General features: G+C 39.2%; 1 protein-coding gene across 7 annotated transcripts in view; it reads left to right on the top strand.

The window, feature by feature from the left end:
- Fgf13 (fibroblast growth factor 13) overlaps positions 1-18,199 on the top strand; it is a 561,729-nt gene that overhangs the window by 470,805 nt on the left and 72,725 nt on the right. For 6 of the 7 annotated variants that reach the window (XM_045140360.1, XM_045140364.1, XM_012947843.2 and 3 more), the window contains 2 exons: positions 7,841-7,951; positions 14,585-14,688. In XM_045140360.1, coding sequence (XP_044996295.1) covers positions 7,841-7,951; positions 14,585-14,688 — 215 coding nt within the window. Of the gene's footprint in view, positions 1-5,400; positions 5,974-7,840; positions 7,952-14,584; positions 14,689-18,199 lie in introns of those variants that run through there. The other variant, XM_004654009.2, reaches the window with a different exon arrangement.

Here is an 18,199-nt window from a genome sequence, read left to right as displayed (position 1 = left end):
ACTCTTACTGCAATGAATATTTTCCTCCTACAAAATGTAAATCTTCACATATTGAATCCTATACTCATTTCCTCATGATTTTTCCTTATGATCAAGAAGAGTTTCTATCCCAGCAATCTGCTATTCCTCTTCAGGTTTTCTTGATTAAATGACCAAACAGATAATCAAAGGCCTTGAACTGTCAATACTACAGCTGCCATGGCTAATTAGATAGCAAAGTTCTGAATTCATAGATATAATTAATATCATAACATTGCTTTATGGTCTTTATGTGGATAAATTATGCCTGACAATGAAACTTTTATGCAGGCTATAAGATTTTTCTTCTTAAGGATCAGAATTAATCAGTGTTTTTCTCAATTGATTTTAAATATAAATCAGAAGTGGCTTCAGTAAAATCTATAGGCTAAGTATTATGAAAAAGATCTCAGATAGAGGACATAATGAAAACTAAGTCACCATAAGAGTGCATTGCAAGTGGAGTGCCCCATGGCTTTTTTATTTTGAATGCAAATCAGGAAAAGCAATCAATTTCTTTAAAAAAAAGTTCTGGCAATCATTGTTTCTGAATTAGAGCCCACATAAGTGATTAGGAGAAACTCTTTTCCAGCTAGTAAACTTGTGTCTTTATACTTCTAGAATTTCAGTGTGACACTGGCAAGACCACCTTGTGATTTTCTTCCTATTTGGCCTTAAGTTCCAAGAGTCTGTTCTAATGGGTTTTCTCTAATCTCCTCATTTGTATTTCTACCCAGTTGTTTCTCTGGGCTTTTGGACATAATTAGATACACCAAAAATGTAATGTGCAATGTGCTGCTCAATCTCTTAACTACTCCCTATGGTGCCTTATCCAGAAAATAGGGAGGTCCCAGTGGTCCCAGTGTTCTTGACCCTGTTGTATTTAAACTATCTCCTTTACTCTCAGAGTTCATTATCAGTTCTTAAACTGTAGTTGACCAGTCCAGTCAGAGGTATTTTATTTTGTTTCATTTTTGTTTGAATGAGCTGCTAATGGAGATAGAAAGCAAACTGGCAAGTGGTTCTGATCATATTTATCTTGAAGGAAATCTCTCATTTTCAGAGTTTCAGACAGTTGTTCCTTCCTCACCAAAAGGTACTGAGACTGCTTCTGATTTTGCTGTCTCAAGTCTGTTATCTTTACTCACCACAGTCCCATCCATTTGGGTTTCTTTCTCTCACCTAGAGATGTCTCTTGAGAGCTGGTCCTCTCAGCTTCTTACAGCTCATCTGAGGCCAGCCAAAAACACTGGCAAAGAGTGATGCACATTCTGTGCACAGATAACTCACATAACTCTTTGAAAACAATCTTAAAGCCTGGTTCTCCAGTGAACTCATGAAGAGTGGAGCTGAAGGCCTTTTGCATTTGTCTTTGGAATCTATGAAAATCTTTATGTTTTGGTGGCGTGAGGAGGGAAGAGATAAATGATAAGTATAAACTGAGGATGCCGAGGAGGTTGAAGGAGTATAGATAAACACAAAATAATCATAGACTCCCAGAGCCAAAAGTATTTTAAGCAGCATCTCATCTAGGAGTTTTCAAATATTTTAACTTTAGTAGCATTTTTTAAAATTTTTTTTTAGGTTTATTTAAGTGCTATGGTTGAAGAGTAATGAGGGAACCTTAGCCATTCCCATGAACTTTTATGGAAGTGAAGTATACAATTTTGACATCACCAGTATTGTTTGTGTAACTTTAAAGATAAGGTAAATGAAGGTCCCTGCTAACAGGAAGATTAGCATACCCCAACTCACAGTCAGTTACTGCAGTTAGCGGCAGAGACAGGATGAAAACTTATCCCTTCTTCCAGACAGACTAGAAATCTTTGGGAAGGGAAGTAGAGATGGTGCCAAAAATGCTTGTTTACTGAACATGGTCAAGAAGTAAACTTGGTGGGTAGTGCAGTAGAGGACAGGACGTTTAGAAAGAACAAAGGGCAGTAGACCCGCATTCCCCAGCTTAGAGGAGTTGGAAACATTCAGGTTATATAGAGAGCATTCAAACACTATGAATCTGGAGGAGATCCAGAAATTCCATAGCAGAATTTCTAGGCATGAAACAAACCAGGAAAAAAGGGTTTTGGAAATAGTTGTGTGTCAAAAGAGAGTTCTTTATTCTTCCTCCCACTAAAACACCATTCTATTGGTGTGAAGTGGCAATGGAGAAGAAAGAAAAGGTAAAACATGCTTTTCTAGGACAGGCTGCCATTCTGTCTGGCATTGTGCCATTCTGAGATGGCTAGGGCTTTGGCTCTTTGAGGAGTTTGAAGTGATAGTCACAGTCATCTTTGACCTGTTAAGCATCTAGGAACTTGAAACATGTTTTAGGAAAGCATGTTGATTAGACAATATGATTAATATGGGCCCAAGTTCAGGATAGTCATCCTTCACTTTATGTCCTGGACTAAATTTAACCTTTTGTCACAGGCCTCTGAGACCTTTCTTAGTGGAATAGAAAGATAAAAGTATGTGATAGATAGAACACAGAAAGTTGGAGACCCCTAATGCCAGTCTCATCAATGGCATGCCCTATAATTTTTCTCTTCTGTCCATGAAGATAAAAGAATGAGGTGTGTGGGTGGCGGGGCATGAAAAGGCAGATACCTTTTGGGAGCTGACAAGAAGTATGTCTCGTTCTCCTAAAAGTCCTCCATTTTTGTAATTATAAAGGCTAATTGGTGTAAAGTTGGTCAAGGAATATGAGTTACAATTAGATAGGAGCAAGACGTTCTTCTGTGTTATTGCACAGTAGAGTGATGCATATTATGCACTGTACATTTCAAAAAACTACAAAGGCTATAGGAATATTTTCATAATGAATGAAATATATTAACTTGATGTGAACAATGCATAACATTTTTATGTTTTATGTTATAACAATTTTATGTTTTATGCATCAGAAAAAAATAAAGTTTATTAAAAATAATCGAAGAGAAAGGGATTAAAGCAAGAAAGGGTCACCTGCAAATCAAGTTTTCCATCTTGGCCTAGTGGGCACACAAGCTCACTGTGTAGCATTTAATTCTCTACAAAATGCAATGAGTGATATACAGGAGTTAGAAAGTGAGCAGCTATGTTTCCATGTTGGTGCTTCCAACTTTCTCATAAGTTCTTCCTCCTGATTATATATCCTAAAGCCTTCCATGGGTCTGTTTTCCTCCAGTAGCCACCACAGAATGACGAATAATTCTACAGGCATCCTAAAGATGCTTTAGGAAAAGTATTTGGGCAGATGGTGAGAGAACTAGAGGAGAATGGAAGAAGATAGATTATGAGAAACCTTTCCTTGTTTCCTCAGCATCATCCCCTCATTCTTTTCAAAGTCTGCCCCTTTCTTGAATCAAAATCTTTGCCTTTCTTTAGTTTTCACATTTTTTTTTTCATATTCTGAATCAGGGTTCCAAAATGAGTTGGAAAACAAAGACCCTTGGTAGAAGGCCCAAGTGAGCATGGGCTCACTTGAATATCTGATCCTGGTCAAAGCTTCTTGTGACCCTTCTTAAAGTGAGATTGATCTTTTTGTGATTCCCAGAACTTAACCAGTTGCACATTCAGAGCTGAGAAAAATCTCCTTCCTCAGAGTCAGTATATACCAGCCATTCTTCAGTTATTATCAGTGGGTTTTGACAAAAGTATAGACTGTACGACAAGTTCTATACCAAGGGATGGGACTGTAGTGATGAACAAGGCCAGTTCAACTGTAATGGTGTTCCAGACAGAAAAAGCAGCAGTTTTTACCCCTATTAATCTCAGTTATCATTTTCCTTGGGGAAGGCTGAATTTCCAAAGGCAGGGGATTTCAGAACCCTTGGCATCATTCTGTAAATCTCCACACCAGCCTTGCAGACAGGCAATGATACTTCTGATGCAGTACTTCAAGACTGGGCAGAAGGGACAGAGGAGGCAGAAGTAGCATCTCGGTGAAGGGAAGACCTCAGAAGTACCAGGTAGTTCCGCTCTACTGGGCTAACAAGCCCAAGAATTTCCTTGCTGCTGAGACTAAAATTGTTGGGAGGTCAGGCAAGTGGAAAAGACTGGCACATTGGGAATAAGTTGCACATTTGATTTTGCATCTACATCAGTTCTGAAAGGATTAGAAAAAAAGGTTGAGGGACCCAGTAAAGAAAGTGTTCTAGTGTAGTGGCAGCTCAGCGTAGAACAGCTTCCCATTTGGCCGCAGACATCAAGTGAAATGATGGAACACATTTGTCCTAAGGTAGGGAGGTAAGCAGGAAGTTCTTTTTCCTGCATTTAGTAGAAAGAACTTGTGAATACCATACCAGCTAAAAGCTAGGTTAATTCCTGACTTGGAAGGAAAAGAGCTTTTCTGTTTGACGATCGGGTAAAAGAAATAAAAACATTGGAGATGGGCTAGAGCTAAAAGAGACTGGGCTATGCATTTCCCAAATACTGCCTATGGCAAACTCCTCAAGCTCGCTGCGTGGATTTCCAAACCCAACCAGCTAGAGATGAGGGGGCGTAGAGAGAAATGGGGGTTTGGATCGCACAAATTGGCATGAAATGAAAAGTCAGCAAAAACCACTGGGTGGCAGCGTGGTGTGCAGCTCTGCAGTGCCTGCCGCTGCCACTGTGGTGGGGGCTGAGCCGTCCGTCGCCTCTTCTTCTGAGTGGCTACAAGTGTCGCCATGCAAAATACCTCAGCGGGTGGGGGCTTTATCTCACTCAGCCTGGGGCAGGGGTATGGCGAACTTCCAAGGGCTCCAGCCCAGGCTTCGTCTGGCCAGCTAAGAGTCAAACACTCAAGGAACAACCCCATCCCGCTCCTCCCCTAACCACAGCTGAGCAAACCCCAGCTCCTTGAATGCAACTACCTCATCCAGGGCTTTTCCTCCATCACTGTTCACTCCCAAAGCTCTGTTCAGAGGGGCGAGCAGGCGACCACGCTTGGGGCAGTACCTTAAGCCCCTACAGGTGTTAGGCGGAGCGACTGGCGGGGGACTTGGGGGGTGGGGCGGGTGGGGGCGGCACGTTGGAGACAACCAGTAGCTGGGCTCCCGGAGGGAGGGGACTGCCGAGGGAGGGGGCCGCCCAGAGGCCGTCGCGCTCTTCGGGAGGGTGCCTGCAGAGACTGAATTCCTGTGCTGCGACTGTGCCGCGCCCAGAGCAGCAGCAACAGCGAGGATGCGAGGTCATTACCTGTTTGATCCCTGCCGGAAAGCTGGCACGGGCCAACTTTTGCCGATCATCAGGCCAAGAAGTTGCAAGGACTAGTGGAAGAGGACTCGGAGGGGGCCAGGGCCAGGGCGCGCTCCCCCGCGCGCTGCCTCCTCCCTCCCGCCCGCGCCCGCGGCCTCTCTCCCGCCCGCCCGCGCTCTCCCTCCTCCCGCCTCCCTCCTCCGGCCCCCTCCGCGCCGCACAGGGCGGGGGGTGCCGCGAAACTCCGACCCGAGCCGCTTGGACTTGCACAGTGTCCTCGGGGCTCAGGGGCCGAGCGCTCGCCATCGCGCAGCACAGTCTCCTCTGCCAGCCAGTCAGTCTCGCCTGCGATCCCGGCCCGGGGCTGTGGCGTCGGATCGGACCCAGACAGCCAGCAGCCCGCGCGGGAGCCGGACCTCCGCCAGAGGAGCTCCGACGGCTATGCTGAGCCCCCTCCTCGGCTGAAGCCCGAGTGCTAAGAAGCCCAGGCAAAGCGCAGGCTAAGGAGACCCCAGGCGGCGAAGCGCCAGCCAGCGGCGGCGCAGCGGAGGAGCAGGAGGCGAACCCACCGAGGGCCCCCCAAAGAAGTGGTGGTGGTGGGCGTCGTGGCCATGGCGGCGGCTATCGCCAGCTCGCTCATCCGTCAGAAGAGACAAGCCCGCGAGCGCGAGAAATCCAATGCCTGCAAGTGTGTCAGCAGCCCCAGCAAAGGCAAGACCAGCTGCGACAAAAACAAGTTAAATGTCTTTTCCCGGGTCAAACTCTTTGGCTCCAAGAAGAGGCGCAGAAGGAGACCAGGTCGGAAGGGGCTTTTGCCTTTTGACATTCTTTCCCCCTTAGATTTGAGGACAGTGGAGGGGGTTGGGGGCGGACATGTAAGCGTAGGTGAGTTTGTAGCCCAGCTTGTGCCGATGAGGCCACCTAGCCGGTGTGCGTGCGTGGGAAGGCGATGGCTTTCTTCCCTCTGTAACTGTAACGGGCTTGCTGCAGTGCAACTGCCCTGGGACAGGCGCAGAGCCCCAGAGCATATCCTGTCCTGGACGTGTCCCTTGAGCTTCAGACATGTCGTGTGTATGTGTGTGCTCCGCGGGCTCTGGGAAGGCGTGACCCAGACACGCTGTCATCTGTGTAGCGTGGAAATTTCAGGATGGGAGCTGAACGGACATCATTGCCTGTCCCACCTAGAAAACCCTTCTTCTCTTTGCCTGCCAAGACCCTTCCCCTCCAGTTTCCACCCACCAAAGAAAGAAAGTGTGGGCTTTCTACTGTCTAGGCATTCCATTTCTTTGATTACTTTGAAGCCTTTTTTGGGACAGACGACTTGTGGTGCAGCTTTAAAATGTTTGCTGGTGGGGGGGGCGGGGGTTTGGATATCTAGAAGAACCTTGCGGCAAAGAGGTTGGGTTTTTGGTTAGGATAGTAAAACTATAGTTACTTGGCACTTAAAGTCCTCGCCAGATTGTGAGCCCTTCCCCCATTTCAGTGGTAAAGAGTGGCACGATTTTCCCCTGGCTGGAGAAATTCAGACAGCTCTAGGTGTCAGGTTGCGTCAAGGCGGGACCTTCAGGGCAACATGCAGGTTATTTGCCATTCTTAACTACATGAAATCGTTCGCGTTGTTTTCTTACCTTTTGCTAGATAAATATGCCAGCAAACCAAACTTGCTCATTGATCTCTTTATTTTTCTGTGGTTTCTACACAACTTGGAGTATAAATGGAAGTATATGTTTTCTATTTGCACGAAGTTTGTAATTCATTAGCTGTGAATTAGGCTTGTTTTAGAAATGCTTAACAGTTGCAAAGAGTAATTATGGTGCTGCAATAAATCCTATTTCAACGTTGGTGTCTATATTCAGTAAAAAACAAATTTTGGATAACATGGCTGTTGTAGGTAAATTAGATGCCTGGTTAATCTATGGCGATTCATAATGGAATATTATTTTAATTAATAACCTATGTTGGGTTATCATATTTTTTCAATTACATTTGAAAAAAGGTATGAATTGATTTTCTTTTTTCCCCATTAACCTAAAATCTTTTCTTTTCACATCAATTTTGCTTAAAAATAATTAACACATAGGATCTGATCATGATTGTTTTTTCTACCACCTCCCATGTTTATATGGAAGCTTATTTTGTAGATAAAGTTTCTTCCATGAGATTCTGGTTTATTTGTGCACGCTCAATCTTCTGAAAATGGAGTGGGTTATTTACACAAATTATGGTAATCTTTAAGGAAATCTTTACTGGTGGGATTTTTTTGGGCACCTGCTTGGCAAACAACTCTTAATTATCTTTATATTTTTCCTTCTTCCACATGAAAAGTTAAAGAAGGCAAGATACACCATTTTCCAACCCATTCAGAATGTTCAATGAGACAGAGTGCCACTCTGAAAGCAAGAATGCAAGCTATCAGACACAATGAACTTTGTTAAATGTTTTGGCTTTTACCAATGTTGCAAAGTAGAAATTGAATTTTTCTTCATATATTCCAAGGTTTATTCAGAAACTTAAGCATTTTCTTTCTTCTAGAGGACTCTTTAAAAGTATAGGTTGACTTTTTTTTCACTAAAACTTATCAATTAAATTAAAATTTTGAAATCTGAATTTTTCCCACTTCATCTGCCCAATTGATCAATTGACCAAAATATTGCTGTCTTTGCAGAGCCTCAACTTAAGGGTATAGTTACCAAACTCTACAGCCGACAAGGCTACCACTTGCAGCTGCAGGCAGATGGAACCATTGATGGCACCAAAGACGAGGACAGCACTTATAGTAAGTCACTGCTAAATAAATAGCATTTAACAGCATTTTGTTGACTTTATGTTCTTTTTATTTATTTTTAAGGCAAACAATCCTTGCCAAACCTTTGAGTGAATATAAAATATGGTCAAACTACCTAATCCTGTTTACACAGGTTCACCTACAGGAAGTTGAACCTAAAAATATCTAAAACGGCAAACTAGAGCAAATAATGTTGACACCATCTGAAGAATGATCCAAATGTCATCTCCATGGTAATCTAGATAGATGTATGGTTGTCCTTTGGATTTTATTACTTTTTCCCAACAGAAAATTTACTCACCCACACACTAATCCTGAAATAGCATGTTATCACCATTCTTCAAAACCAGTCTCATCCCAAGAGGCAGGAGTGGTTTCATATTATAACAAGTTTTCACTCTTGCTCCCCACTACACAGACTGATAAGTTTGAGACTAATTGGGATTTTAACATTGAGATACTTCCACAGGTGGGCAAAGGGATATCTCTTAGTGCTTCCATTTAACAGTGGTTTAAGTCATGATCAAGTTAGAGATGATAATGGTGAACCTGAAAGGAAAATGCTTAAAAATGGTAGTAGTGTTATTGCTAACAATTGAGGAAAGGTAATTTGAACATATTATATAACCTTTGTTACATTTTTTTTTTGATTTATTTGGACTAATGAAAGTAAATACAGGACCCTTCTTATTAATGCAAGTAATTGATGCTTTCTTGTTATGTATAGATTTCTGAGAGCTACTAAATGTTTAATAAAGTTAAAATTTTTGGTTCTCACAATTAATTCTCTGTTCTACCCAACATCTATTGACTTTTGTCTCATATTGGATAATTCCTGGAAATATCCCCTGTTGCCTGAGGGTGGGGGAAGGAGGAAAGTAGATCTGACTGCTAAGGACTACTTTCAGAACTTTCAGAACTACATAGCTAGAGATAGCTAAGTCATAAACAAGGCTTTTGATATCAAGGATTGAAGAGCTTTACACTTTTTTTAAGAATGCTTCCTAGGCTAAGGGTTGAACTATGACTTTTAGAGGAAGTCATTTTCAATGATCCTAAGATTAAATACCTTTTATATCAGATGATTCTTCACTGTTTTTGCAAACTCCTGTATTACTGTGTTGATATTAAAGTTTTATAATGAAGCCCAGTTCCTCTTTCATGGATACTATTCTATATTTTATTTTATTTATTTTAGAGAGGGAGAGAGAGAGAGAGAAAGAGTGAGATAGAGAGAAAGAGCATGGGTATACCAAGGCCTCCAGCTACTGCATATGAACTCCAAATGCCGGTACCACCTTGTGCATCTGGCTTAAGTGGGTCTTGGGGAATTGAACCTGGATCCTTTGGCTTTGCAGGCAAGTGCCTTCACTGCTAAACCATCTCTCCAGAACCATGCTTGTTATTCTATTTAAAACAACAATCTAAATGAAGGAATACATTTTACTACAATTAAATAATCAAAATTAGTACATAGTGACAAATCATAAAACATTCCTCAAATTATATTACAAATTGATGTTTGGGGAAGGGATTAATGGAAGTATGTTGTTCTGTTTTTCAACATGTTTTGGGAACAACGGGCACTATTAAAGGGAGGTTTATGATAAGCTATCTATTAGCCCCACCTTGTCAAGTTTTGCCCCATCAATTTTTAATGCCTAGTTCCAAATACAAAAGAAATATTTTGATCTGGTGTTCATATATTTTTCCTGGAAAGGAAATGTTCAAAAAGAAATGATGGTTCATTGTGCTATGTGTCTTCCTAACTGTGATATGCTAAACTCATCAAGTTCACACTGTATATAATCATTTTAGGAGATACACACACAACACCCACATATACACACCAAAGCCTAGGCTCCATTTGTTACTATGGATCTTTAAATGTAGGTTTTATTATTCATCCCCACATCTGCATGGCTTCTGCCTTTTGTTTCCTTATGACTCTAACTGATAATGCATGGCATTTCTGTGTACTAGTGACAACAGAAAAACATTAAAGAACATAGCCTGATGATGATAATCTGTGTTTAGTCAGATTAATGCACAGAATGGTAAATAAATCAAAGGTACATATTACCATAATTCGATATATGTACATGGAAATTATCTCAAAACACATACCAAATTAGTGATGCTTGACTCTAGGCTTTAAGTTAAGAGAGAGCAGAAGCTGAGTGGATAACTTCACATCCGCATTGATCATATGTAGCACAGAAGGCATCACAAAAACAGAATTCTTAATGATTACAAAAACAGAATTCTTAATGATTAAACTGATCTATCACCATGAAAGTATAGTCATTCAAATGTATATTTATTTGTTCCCTCAATCCAAGCCAGTTTTGGCATTAATTTTAATTCATTAATTAAATGAGTAGAGTAGGATGACATGTTGTATTTTTAAACTATCACTCATTTGCATAGTAGTAGTACATTAATCTGCATTACTAGCATTACACTTTTGGGTTTTTTTCTATTTTTTAATATGACTTTCTCTTGAATTCCATATAATTGAATTTTTGTTATCTTAACTTTAAATGGTAAGCAAGAATATGATAACAAATGATTTCATAGTTTTCCAAATATACCCATTTCTAAAAACATGTTTGATGTTATACATTTAAGCTTATGTTACATAGATTTATTATAATAGTGTTTGTCCAATAAAATATCATAATGAGCAAATCAGACTTTAAATATTATGTATTTTTCTTTGAAAAGGAAACAAATGATAGGCATTTTATAGTGATGGGTTTTTTATATTTGTTTTGGGTACATAAAAGGTTACTTTAAATGGATGTTTCCCTTTCTCTTTGAATCTATAATAATATTAACAGCCCTATATTTTTATTTAACATAATATTTTTGTTTTTTGGTTTTTCCAGGTAGGGTGTCACTCTAGCTCAGGCTGATGTAGAATTCACTATGAAGTCTCATGGTGGCCTCAATCTCATGGTGATCCTCCTACCTCTGCCTCCTGAGTGCTGGGATTAAAGGCATGCACTACTACATCTGGCTTTAAAATGATATCTTTATTAATTACCCTATTAGAGAAATTAACTCTAGCTTAAGTGATGAAGAAGTGTGGCTATAGTGTAAAATAGAGCAAACACCAAGTGCCAACTAGGTGCACAGCTCTGAGAAAATGATCCCCTTAATGTAGAAAGCTTCTGTTTTCAGTAGACACAAAGAGAATAAGTAATAAGGAAATGCATTCATTAACAAATTCAAAACTATGACTGAACTTGAAGAATTTTTCAGTATTTATTAAATATGCTTTAAAAACACAAATGCAAGTAATTGCTTTCTCACTGAAATTTTTTTTTTTGTCCTGCTCTTCAATCTGTGAAGTAGTAATCCAGAATTAGAGAAATCAAAGCTATGCTGACCAAGGTGATCTATGTTTGTCATCCTAGCACTACAGAGGATGAGGCAGGGAGACTACCAATAGTTCAACAAGGCCAGTATGAACTACATAGCAAGTATCAAATCAGTCAAAGAACAAAAGCAATACTTTACCTCAAAATAAAACAGGTAAACTAAAACAACCAAAGCATATAGAACAATTGTGGTTTTCTCTAAGTTTACCTCTGATATAAGTTATTCATATTTTTATCTAGAAGACTAACATCTTGACACAGATTGGACAGGTTTATAAAATACTGAGATTCTATCTTGAATGCTTGAAAATAGTAAGTTTTGAACCAGGCTTTACAGAAATTTGGAGCACATAAGGAAAAATGCACATTCTGCTACTTAATTCATACCATTATTAGGGAGTAGATACGACCAGGTATAGATAGCTGATGTTTTTCACTTCTCTTCCTCCTACCACTTTGAAGCCCTTGGAATTTAAGCATTTTTTTAAATTTTTTATTTATTTATTTGAGAGCGACAGACACAGAGAGAAAGACAGATAGAGGGAGAGAGAGAGAATGGGCGCACCAGGGCTTCCAGCCTCTGCAAACGAACTCCAGATGCGTGTGCCCCCTTGTGCATCTGGCTGACGTGGGACCTGGGGAACCTAGCCTCGAACCAGGGTCTTTAGGCTTCACAGGCAAGCGCTTAACCACTAAGCCATCTCTCTAGTCCGCATTTTATTTTTTATTAAAACTAAAATCACAGAGTGAATGGAAAACAAACAAACAAAAAATCTTAATCTCTCTCTCTATCTCTTCACTTTCTCCCTTTACCTCATTACCTTAACATTTCTGATAAAAGTTGCATTAAGATAACTAAGAAGAGCTGAGGAGATTTCTCAGTGGTTAAGGGCCCTTGCTTGCAAACTCTGTTGGCCTAAGTTTGTTTCCCCAATACCCAGCTAAAGCCAAATGCACATATTGGCATATATATATGAAGTTTATTTGTAGTGGCAAGGGACCCTGTCATGTCCATATACACACTCTCACTTTCCCTTTCTGTCTGCTCATAAATAATTTTCAAATATTCAAAAAATACAACTAAGAAGATTTAGAATATCATAAACTAATGAAAGTCTAGAAATAATTCTGAATTTCATTCATCATTATTGTCCATTAGATATTACTATGGCCAAGCCTGGTTTCAGACCTACATTTGTTTTATAGCTGTCAAGTAATACATAGCAATATGACCTTTAAAACAAAACATAAAGAAAATTTAGTTTTAAGATTTCAGATTTTTTAAAATGATGGGCTCATATAATGGGATTGTAATTTATTACTTCTCAAAAAACCATTATTGTGTTTTCACTGTACAGTTTTCTATCAATCTACAAATGTTTTGAGCACCTGCTGTGAGCAAAGCATCTTCAAATTAAGGAAATATGGCATATACACGATGTACTCAAGATAATACATTTATTTCCTGTACATTGTGTTGTCAGATATAGCACAGTATCCTGGCTTAAAATCTGTACAATTGGTTTCCTTTACCTCATGTCACAGAAGGGGACAGCTTTTAATATGACAAGTATTGAATAAAGACTCATCAGTGGCTTGTGGTAGGAATACTTGTACTTCGAACTGTACAGTGTGTCCTAGCTCCTCTTTGGTAAGTACCCTGGTTTTAAGGGAAAGATACACTATAGGCTCAGCAAGGAGTACTTCCTTCCTCATTAATATTTTTCATCCATATTATCCTATCTACTACAGCAGAATATATATGCACAGAAATGAGTGATCCCATGAACACTATTCTCACGCATGCACTGACATCTCTGTATTTTTGTTCATGGAGATAACAGAACGATTTATCATCCTCAATAAACTTATAAAGAAGACAAAAATCATCAGTCTTGGTCCATGACTCCTGACAGAAAGGTGCACAGGCTATTTTCAAAAAATGTGTGTGGCAAGCACTACGCTTTAAAAATGTACTGTTTTATTTTTGTTCATGGTGTGGGAGGGAGTAGACAGCTGGTAGTGGGAGGACACCCACTGGTTGTCTCCAGTGAGTGGTGTGTGGTTGTGAGCAGAGCTTGGGTGTAAGTTTCATGCAGTCAGACCTTCAAATGAGATGAAGGCCTCATTAGCACCATTTGGATGCCCAGTTGCAACTATTTTGCAAGAAAATAATGATAAAATACACCTTTCTAAATTCTTTTTTTTTTTTTTGAGTCAGTGTCTTATTCTATTGTGGGGTGTCCTGGAACTGACTCTGTAGTCCCAGGCTGACCACACAGTGATCCTCCTGCCTCAGCCTTTCAAGTGCTGGGATTAAAGACATGCACCCAAAACCTACCTCCTTGTTTTTATTAATTTCATCTTTGTTCCTCAAGACCAAAACCTAGGGCCCCTCTCAATACTGTCTTGGAAAATTTCTGTTCTTTATTAAAATCTTCTCTGTAAGCATGTGACTTTTTATTGCAAGACATAGATATGTTTGGGGGGAGAGTTACATTGGAAATTATACAGATTATTTAAATGAAGATATTGGACTAATAATGTCTCTTCTAAGAGTATAGGAATCTCTTCCCAACTGATAAGATATATCTGACCTTGGCCGTGTAAATTTGGTCAGCTACCTAGGGAAGCAGTTTAAAAGCTTAGTTTTTGACTGGAGAGATGGCTTAGTGGGTAAGACATTTGCCTACAAAGCCAAAGGTCCCAGGATCTATTTCCCAGTATCCATGGAAGTCAGATGCACAAGATGGCACAAGCATCTGGAGTTTGGTTGCTGCAGCTGAAGATCCTGACATGCCCATTCTCTCTCTCTGTCTCTACCTGTTTCTCTCAAATAAATAAATTTAAGAAAAACATACATATTTTTCAAAGCCTAGTTTTATACAGAATGATACTATTTAATGTGTAGAACAATTCTTGGTGGTAGATCAAAGAAGAAGCCTCAATATTTCTCATTTCTGATTCTGTAAACTAGTATGCTGAGTCCAGAGTCTTCGATGATATCTGGAGTATTTGAGAATATGTACTTATAGCTACAGTTAAATGACTGTAATAGAAACCATGAGTCAAGTACACTAGAAGGTAGGATGAGGCTTTATTTTTTTATGTGGCTAGATGTATATGTGTATACTCGCCAATTCCATACTACTTTTAGGGAGCCAGATACTCCTGTTGGACTCATTGGAGAACTGTGAAATCCAGAAGTGTAACATTTTCACATTCTATGAATTTTCAGCACTGTTTAACCTCATCCCTGTGGGTCTTCGAGTGGTGGCTATTCAAGGAGTTCAAACCAAGCTGTATTTGGCAATGAACAGTGAGGGATACTTGTACACCTCGGTAAGTCTTTGTGTGCATGTTTTCACTATCCTGTTTTTCATCTGCTATGAAATAAAATGTGCTATATGTGTTTTCAACTCAGATTTTGGTGAGAAGATGAATTGTGGTCTGTATGGAAATAGATTGTTTTGGAAAGGCAGGTCATTTTCCTGTGAAATTTTTATCTTACTAATCATTTGATGACAACATGTTTAATATAAAATAAAAATTTCACTAAAAAGTTTTCATACAATGTCATTGGGTTATATATATCATAAAATGGTGTTCTGACTGTGGTTGTAGGAAAAAAAAAAGCTATTTCTTAACTATATAAACAAATATTTTCCACCTTTATCCCTGAAAGAACTAATGAGACCTCTCTCGCACTCTCTCTCTCTCTCTCTCTCTCTCTCCCTCTCTCAAATCAGCTCTAAGACACAAAGGCCAGTACTAGAAGTGCTTTTAGGGATTTGTTGCTCATCTGTTCAATTAGCAGAGTTGCCATCTGTCTCTACTTATTTTCAATTTTTCAAATTATTTTAATTGTAAAAAGTTATGAAATATGGTGTCAAAATTCAGTGTGTATACAATATGTAATGATTAAATCAGGGAAATAAGCATTTCCATCTTTTAAAAGACTTTGTAAATAATTTTGATTAATATAATCATTCTGATGTGCTTTGTGCTATTTCAGTACATTTATTAAATATTTACTAATTGTATCAGGATAATTAATGCTTCTTGTCTTTAACATCATTTCTTGGAGCTTTTGAGCTCATTTTAATTCATGATATATCCACACTATCTTTTTTGTCAAGAACAATTTCTTTTATTTCTTCATAAAAACTCCCAGGAACATTTTTTCAGGTGGATTTATTAACAATATATGTGCAATTCAGTAAATAAAGTGGGGCCAAATTAATCATTTTTAAACACTTTGACATTTAATTATAAGCATAAAGATATTATTTATTTACTTATTTTGAGCTAGGGTCTTGCTCTAGCCCAGGCTAACTTGAAATTCACTATTTCGTTTTATACTAGCCTCAAACTCACAGCAGTCCTCCCACCTCTGCCCCCCAAGTATTGGGATTAAAGGCATACACCACCACATTCAAAGATTTTATTTTATTTATTTGTTTTTTTTTTTAATTTTGACTGATTAATTGCAAATATATAACATTGTATACACTGGCTGCCTAGATAGTACTGCTCAGTAGAATTTTCTACAATAGTGATGATATTCTGTATTTACAGTTCCCAAGTTTTGTTTGTTTGCTTTTTTTTTTTCAAGGTAAGATCTCGCTCTAGCCCAGGCTGACCTGGAATTCACTATGTAGTCCCAGGGTGGCCTCAAATCACTGCAATCTTCATACCTCTACCTATAGAGTGCAGGGATTAAAGGTGTGCCCACCCCCCATGCCCAGCTACTTTATAAGAAGATCTAGTTTCATGTTAGAAAATGCTATCAAGCCAGGCTTGGTGGTGCATGCCTTTAATCCCAGAACTTGGGAGTCAGAGGTAGAAGGATCGCCATGAGTTTGAAGCCAAATTCCAGGTCAGCCTGAACTAGAATGAAACCCTGCCTCGAAAAACCAAAATAATTAAATAAATAAATAAATAAAATTAAAAGGCTATCAAATATATAAATTCTTTACATTTTTATATTGCATTCCTGTATTTTATGAAAAGAACAGTGTATTGAAAGTGGAGAAAATTGCTTTGCAAACTGGCTACAAACTAGCCATATAGGGGTTATTTCCTGAGCCTTGGTGGGTGTATTTTAAGTCTACTTTAGTATTTAGCTCTCAGCAGTTTAGAGAATTTTGCAGAAGAGGAGGGGGTGGGTGGAAGGTTTGTAAGAGGCACCTTGTGGGAGGGAATATCCAGACGCATTGCTCCACACTCCACCATACACAATGACTGACTGCTGCTCTCATAATGCATAACACATAACCTCATGGTGAATACCAGCAATACCCCTGAGGAGGGCCCTCAGCAGAATGGGGCCAGAGAAGAAAGAAATTGATGGTACATATACACAATGTGTCCACACAAAGGGGGGGGGGGGAATAGAAATCCATTCCTCAAGCTGCAAATAAAACTCTTAACCTGTAATCAGTTTTTCTTTCTCTTTTTCCCTAAATTTCCTTCAAAGCCAGATGCAAAGAAAGAGTCTTGGCAGACATGGTGGAAACTGTGGAGTATCTTTGCTTTTCAGGGCCAAGATGGAAGGAGAAATGAGAGAGTTGCACTACCAAAAAGGACCATTCGTCAGCCTGTATATCAAACCCTGCTCACTGCCAGCATTCTTGTCAATACAATTTCATTCATCTAATTTTAAAAGAAATACAGAGTTATTATTCTTTTTCCTAAATGAAAGATTTGAATACCTTGTAAGAATTGTGAAATCTGTCACATTATTAATACAGTGCTATTAGTATAAATGATAGGAAAAGTGATTTATTTTTCTGATTTGAACCTTAACAGTAGGCTAAGTTAATAGTGGATGATTCTGATTTTAAATGATGTCTATTAGATGAATAGGGTTATATGCAAAGTAGGTTTTTAGTAAAATAAGTACTTTCTGGAGCTAATATGTAGGCATGGGATGGGGTGCAATGGAACCATGGGTGTATTCTTGAGTATGTAAAGTACTGGTAATACACTCAGAAATGTTTTAGATTTGTTATCACTGTTATTGGTGCTGTGATAAAAAATGTTGATTAAAAATAAATCATGTGGGCTGGAGACATGGCTCAGTAGCTAAGGTGCTTGCCTATGAAGCCTAAGGATCCAGGTTCAATTCCCTAGTACCCATGTAAGCCAAATTCACAAAGTGGCACATGCGTCTGGAGTTTGTTTGCAGTGGCTGAAGGCCCTAGTATGCCCTTTCTTCCTATCTGCCTCTTTCTCTCTCTCTCAAATAAAATAAAATAAAAAGCAAAAAATAAATCATGCAATATACAATCTTTGAAAATATCACAGTTTGAAAATAATACTTACAAATGGGGAACTCATGTAAAGTAGGAAGTATGTCAGGGTCCTCCACTCAAGAAAACCAAAGTATCATTATTAACTTTAGGGATATATTTTTTTAATTTTTTGGTCATTTTTTATTTATTTATTTGAGAGTGACAGACACAGAGAGAAAGACAGATAGAGGGAGAGAGAGAGAGAATGGGCGCGCCACGGCTTCCAGCTTCTGCAAACGAACTCCAGACGCGTGTGCCCCCTTGTGCATCTGGCTAACTTGAGACCTGGGGAACCGAGCCTTGAACCGGGGTCCTTAGGCTTCACAGGCAAGCACTTAACCACTAAGCCATCTCTCCAGCCCAACTTTAGGGATATTGAAAATGTGGAACATGTCATTCAAATTGACCATTATTTCAGCAAACTTTTAAATGTCTATGTGAGCTCATTTCTAAGAAAGTCTTCCCAGGGGGATTCTGATCTGTAGATTAGTGGGTTTCTTATCTGTGAAGTGTAAGCCAATAGTCAGCAAAAATATAGAACATTCTATATTTATTTC

Source organism: Jaculus jaculus, chromosome X, assembly GCF_020740685.1.
Source record: "Jaculus jaculus isolate mJacJac1 chromosome X, mJacJac1.mat.Y.cur, whole genome shotgun sequence".
Taxonomy (NCBI): domain Eukaryota; kingdom Metazoa; phylum Chordata; class Mammalia; order Rodentia; family Dipodidae; genus Jaculus; species Jaculus jaculus.
This window is presented reverse-complemented; position numbering and strand designations above follow the sequence as displayed.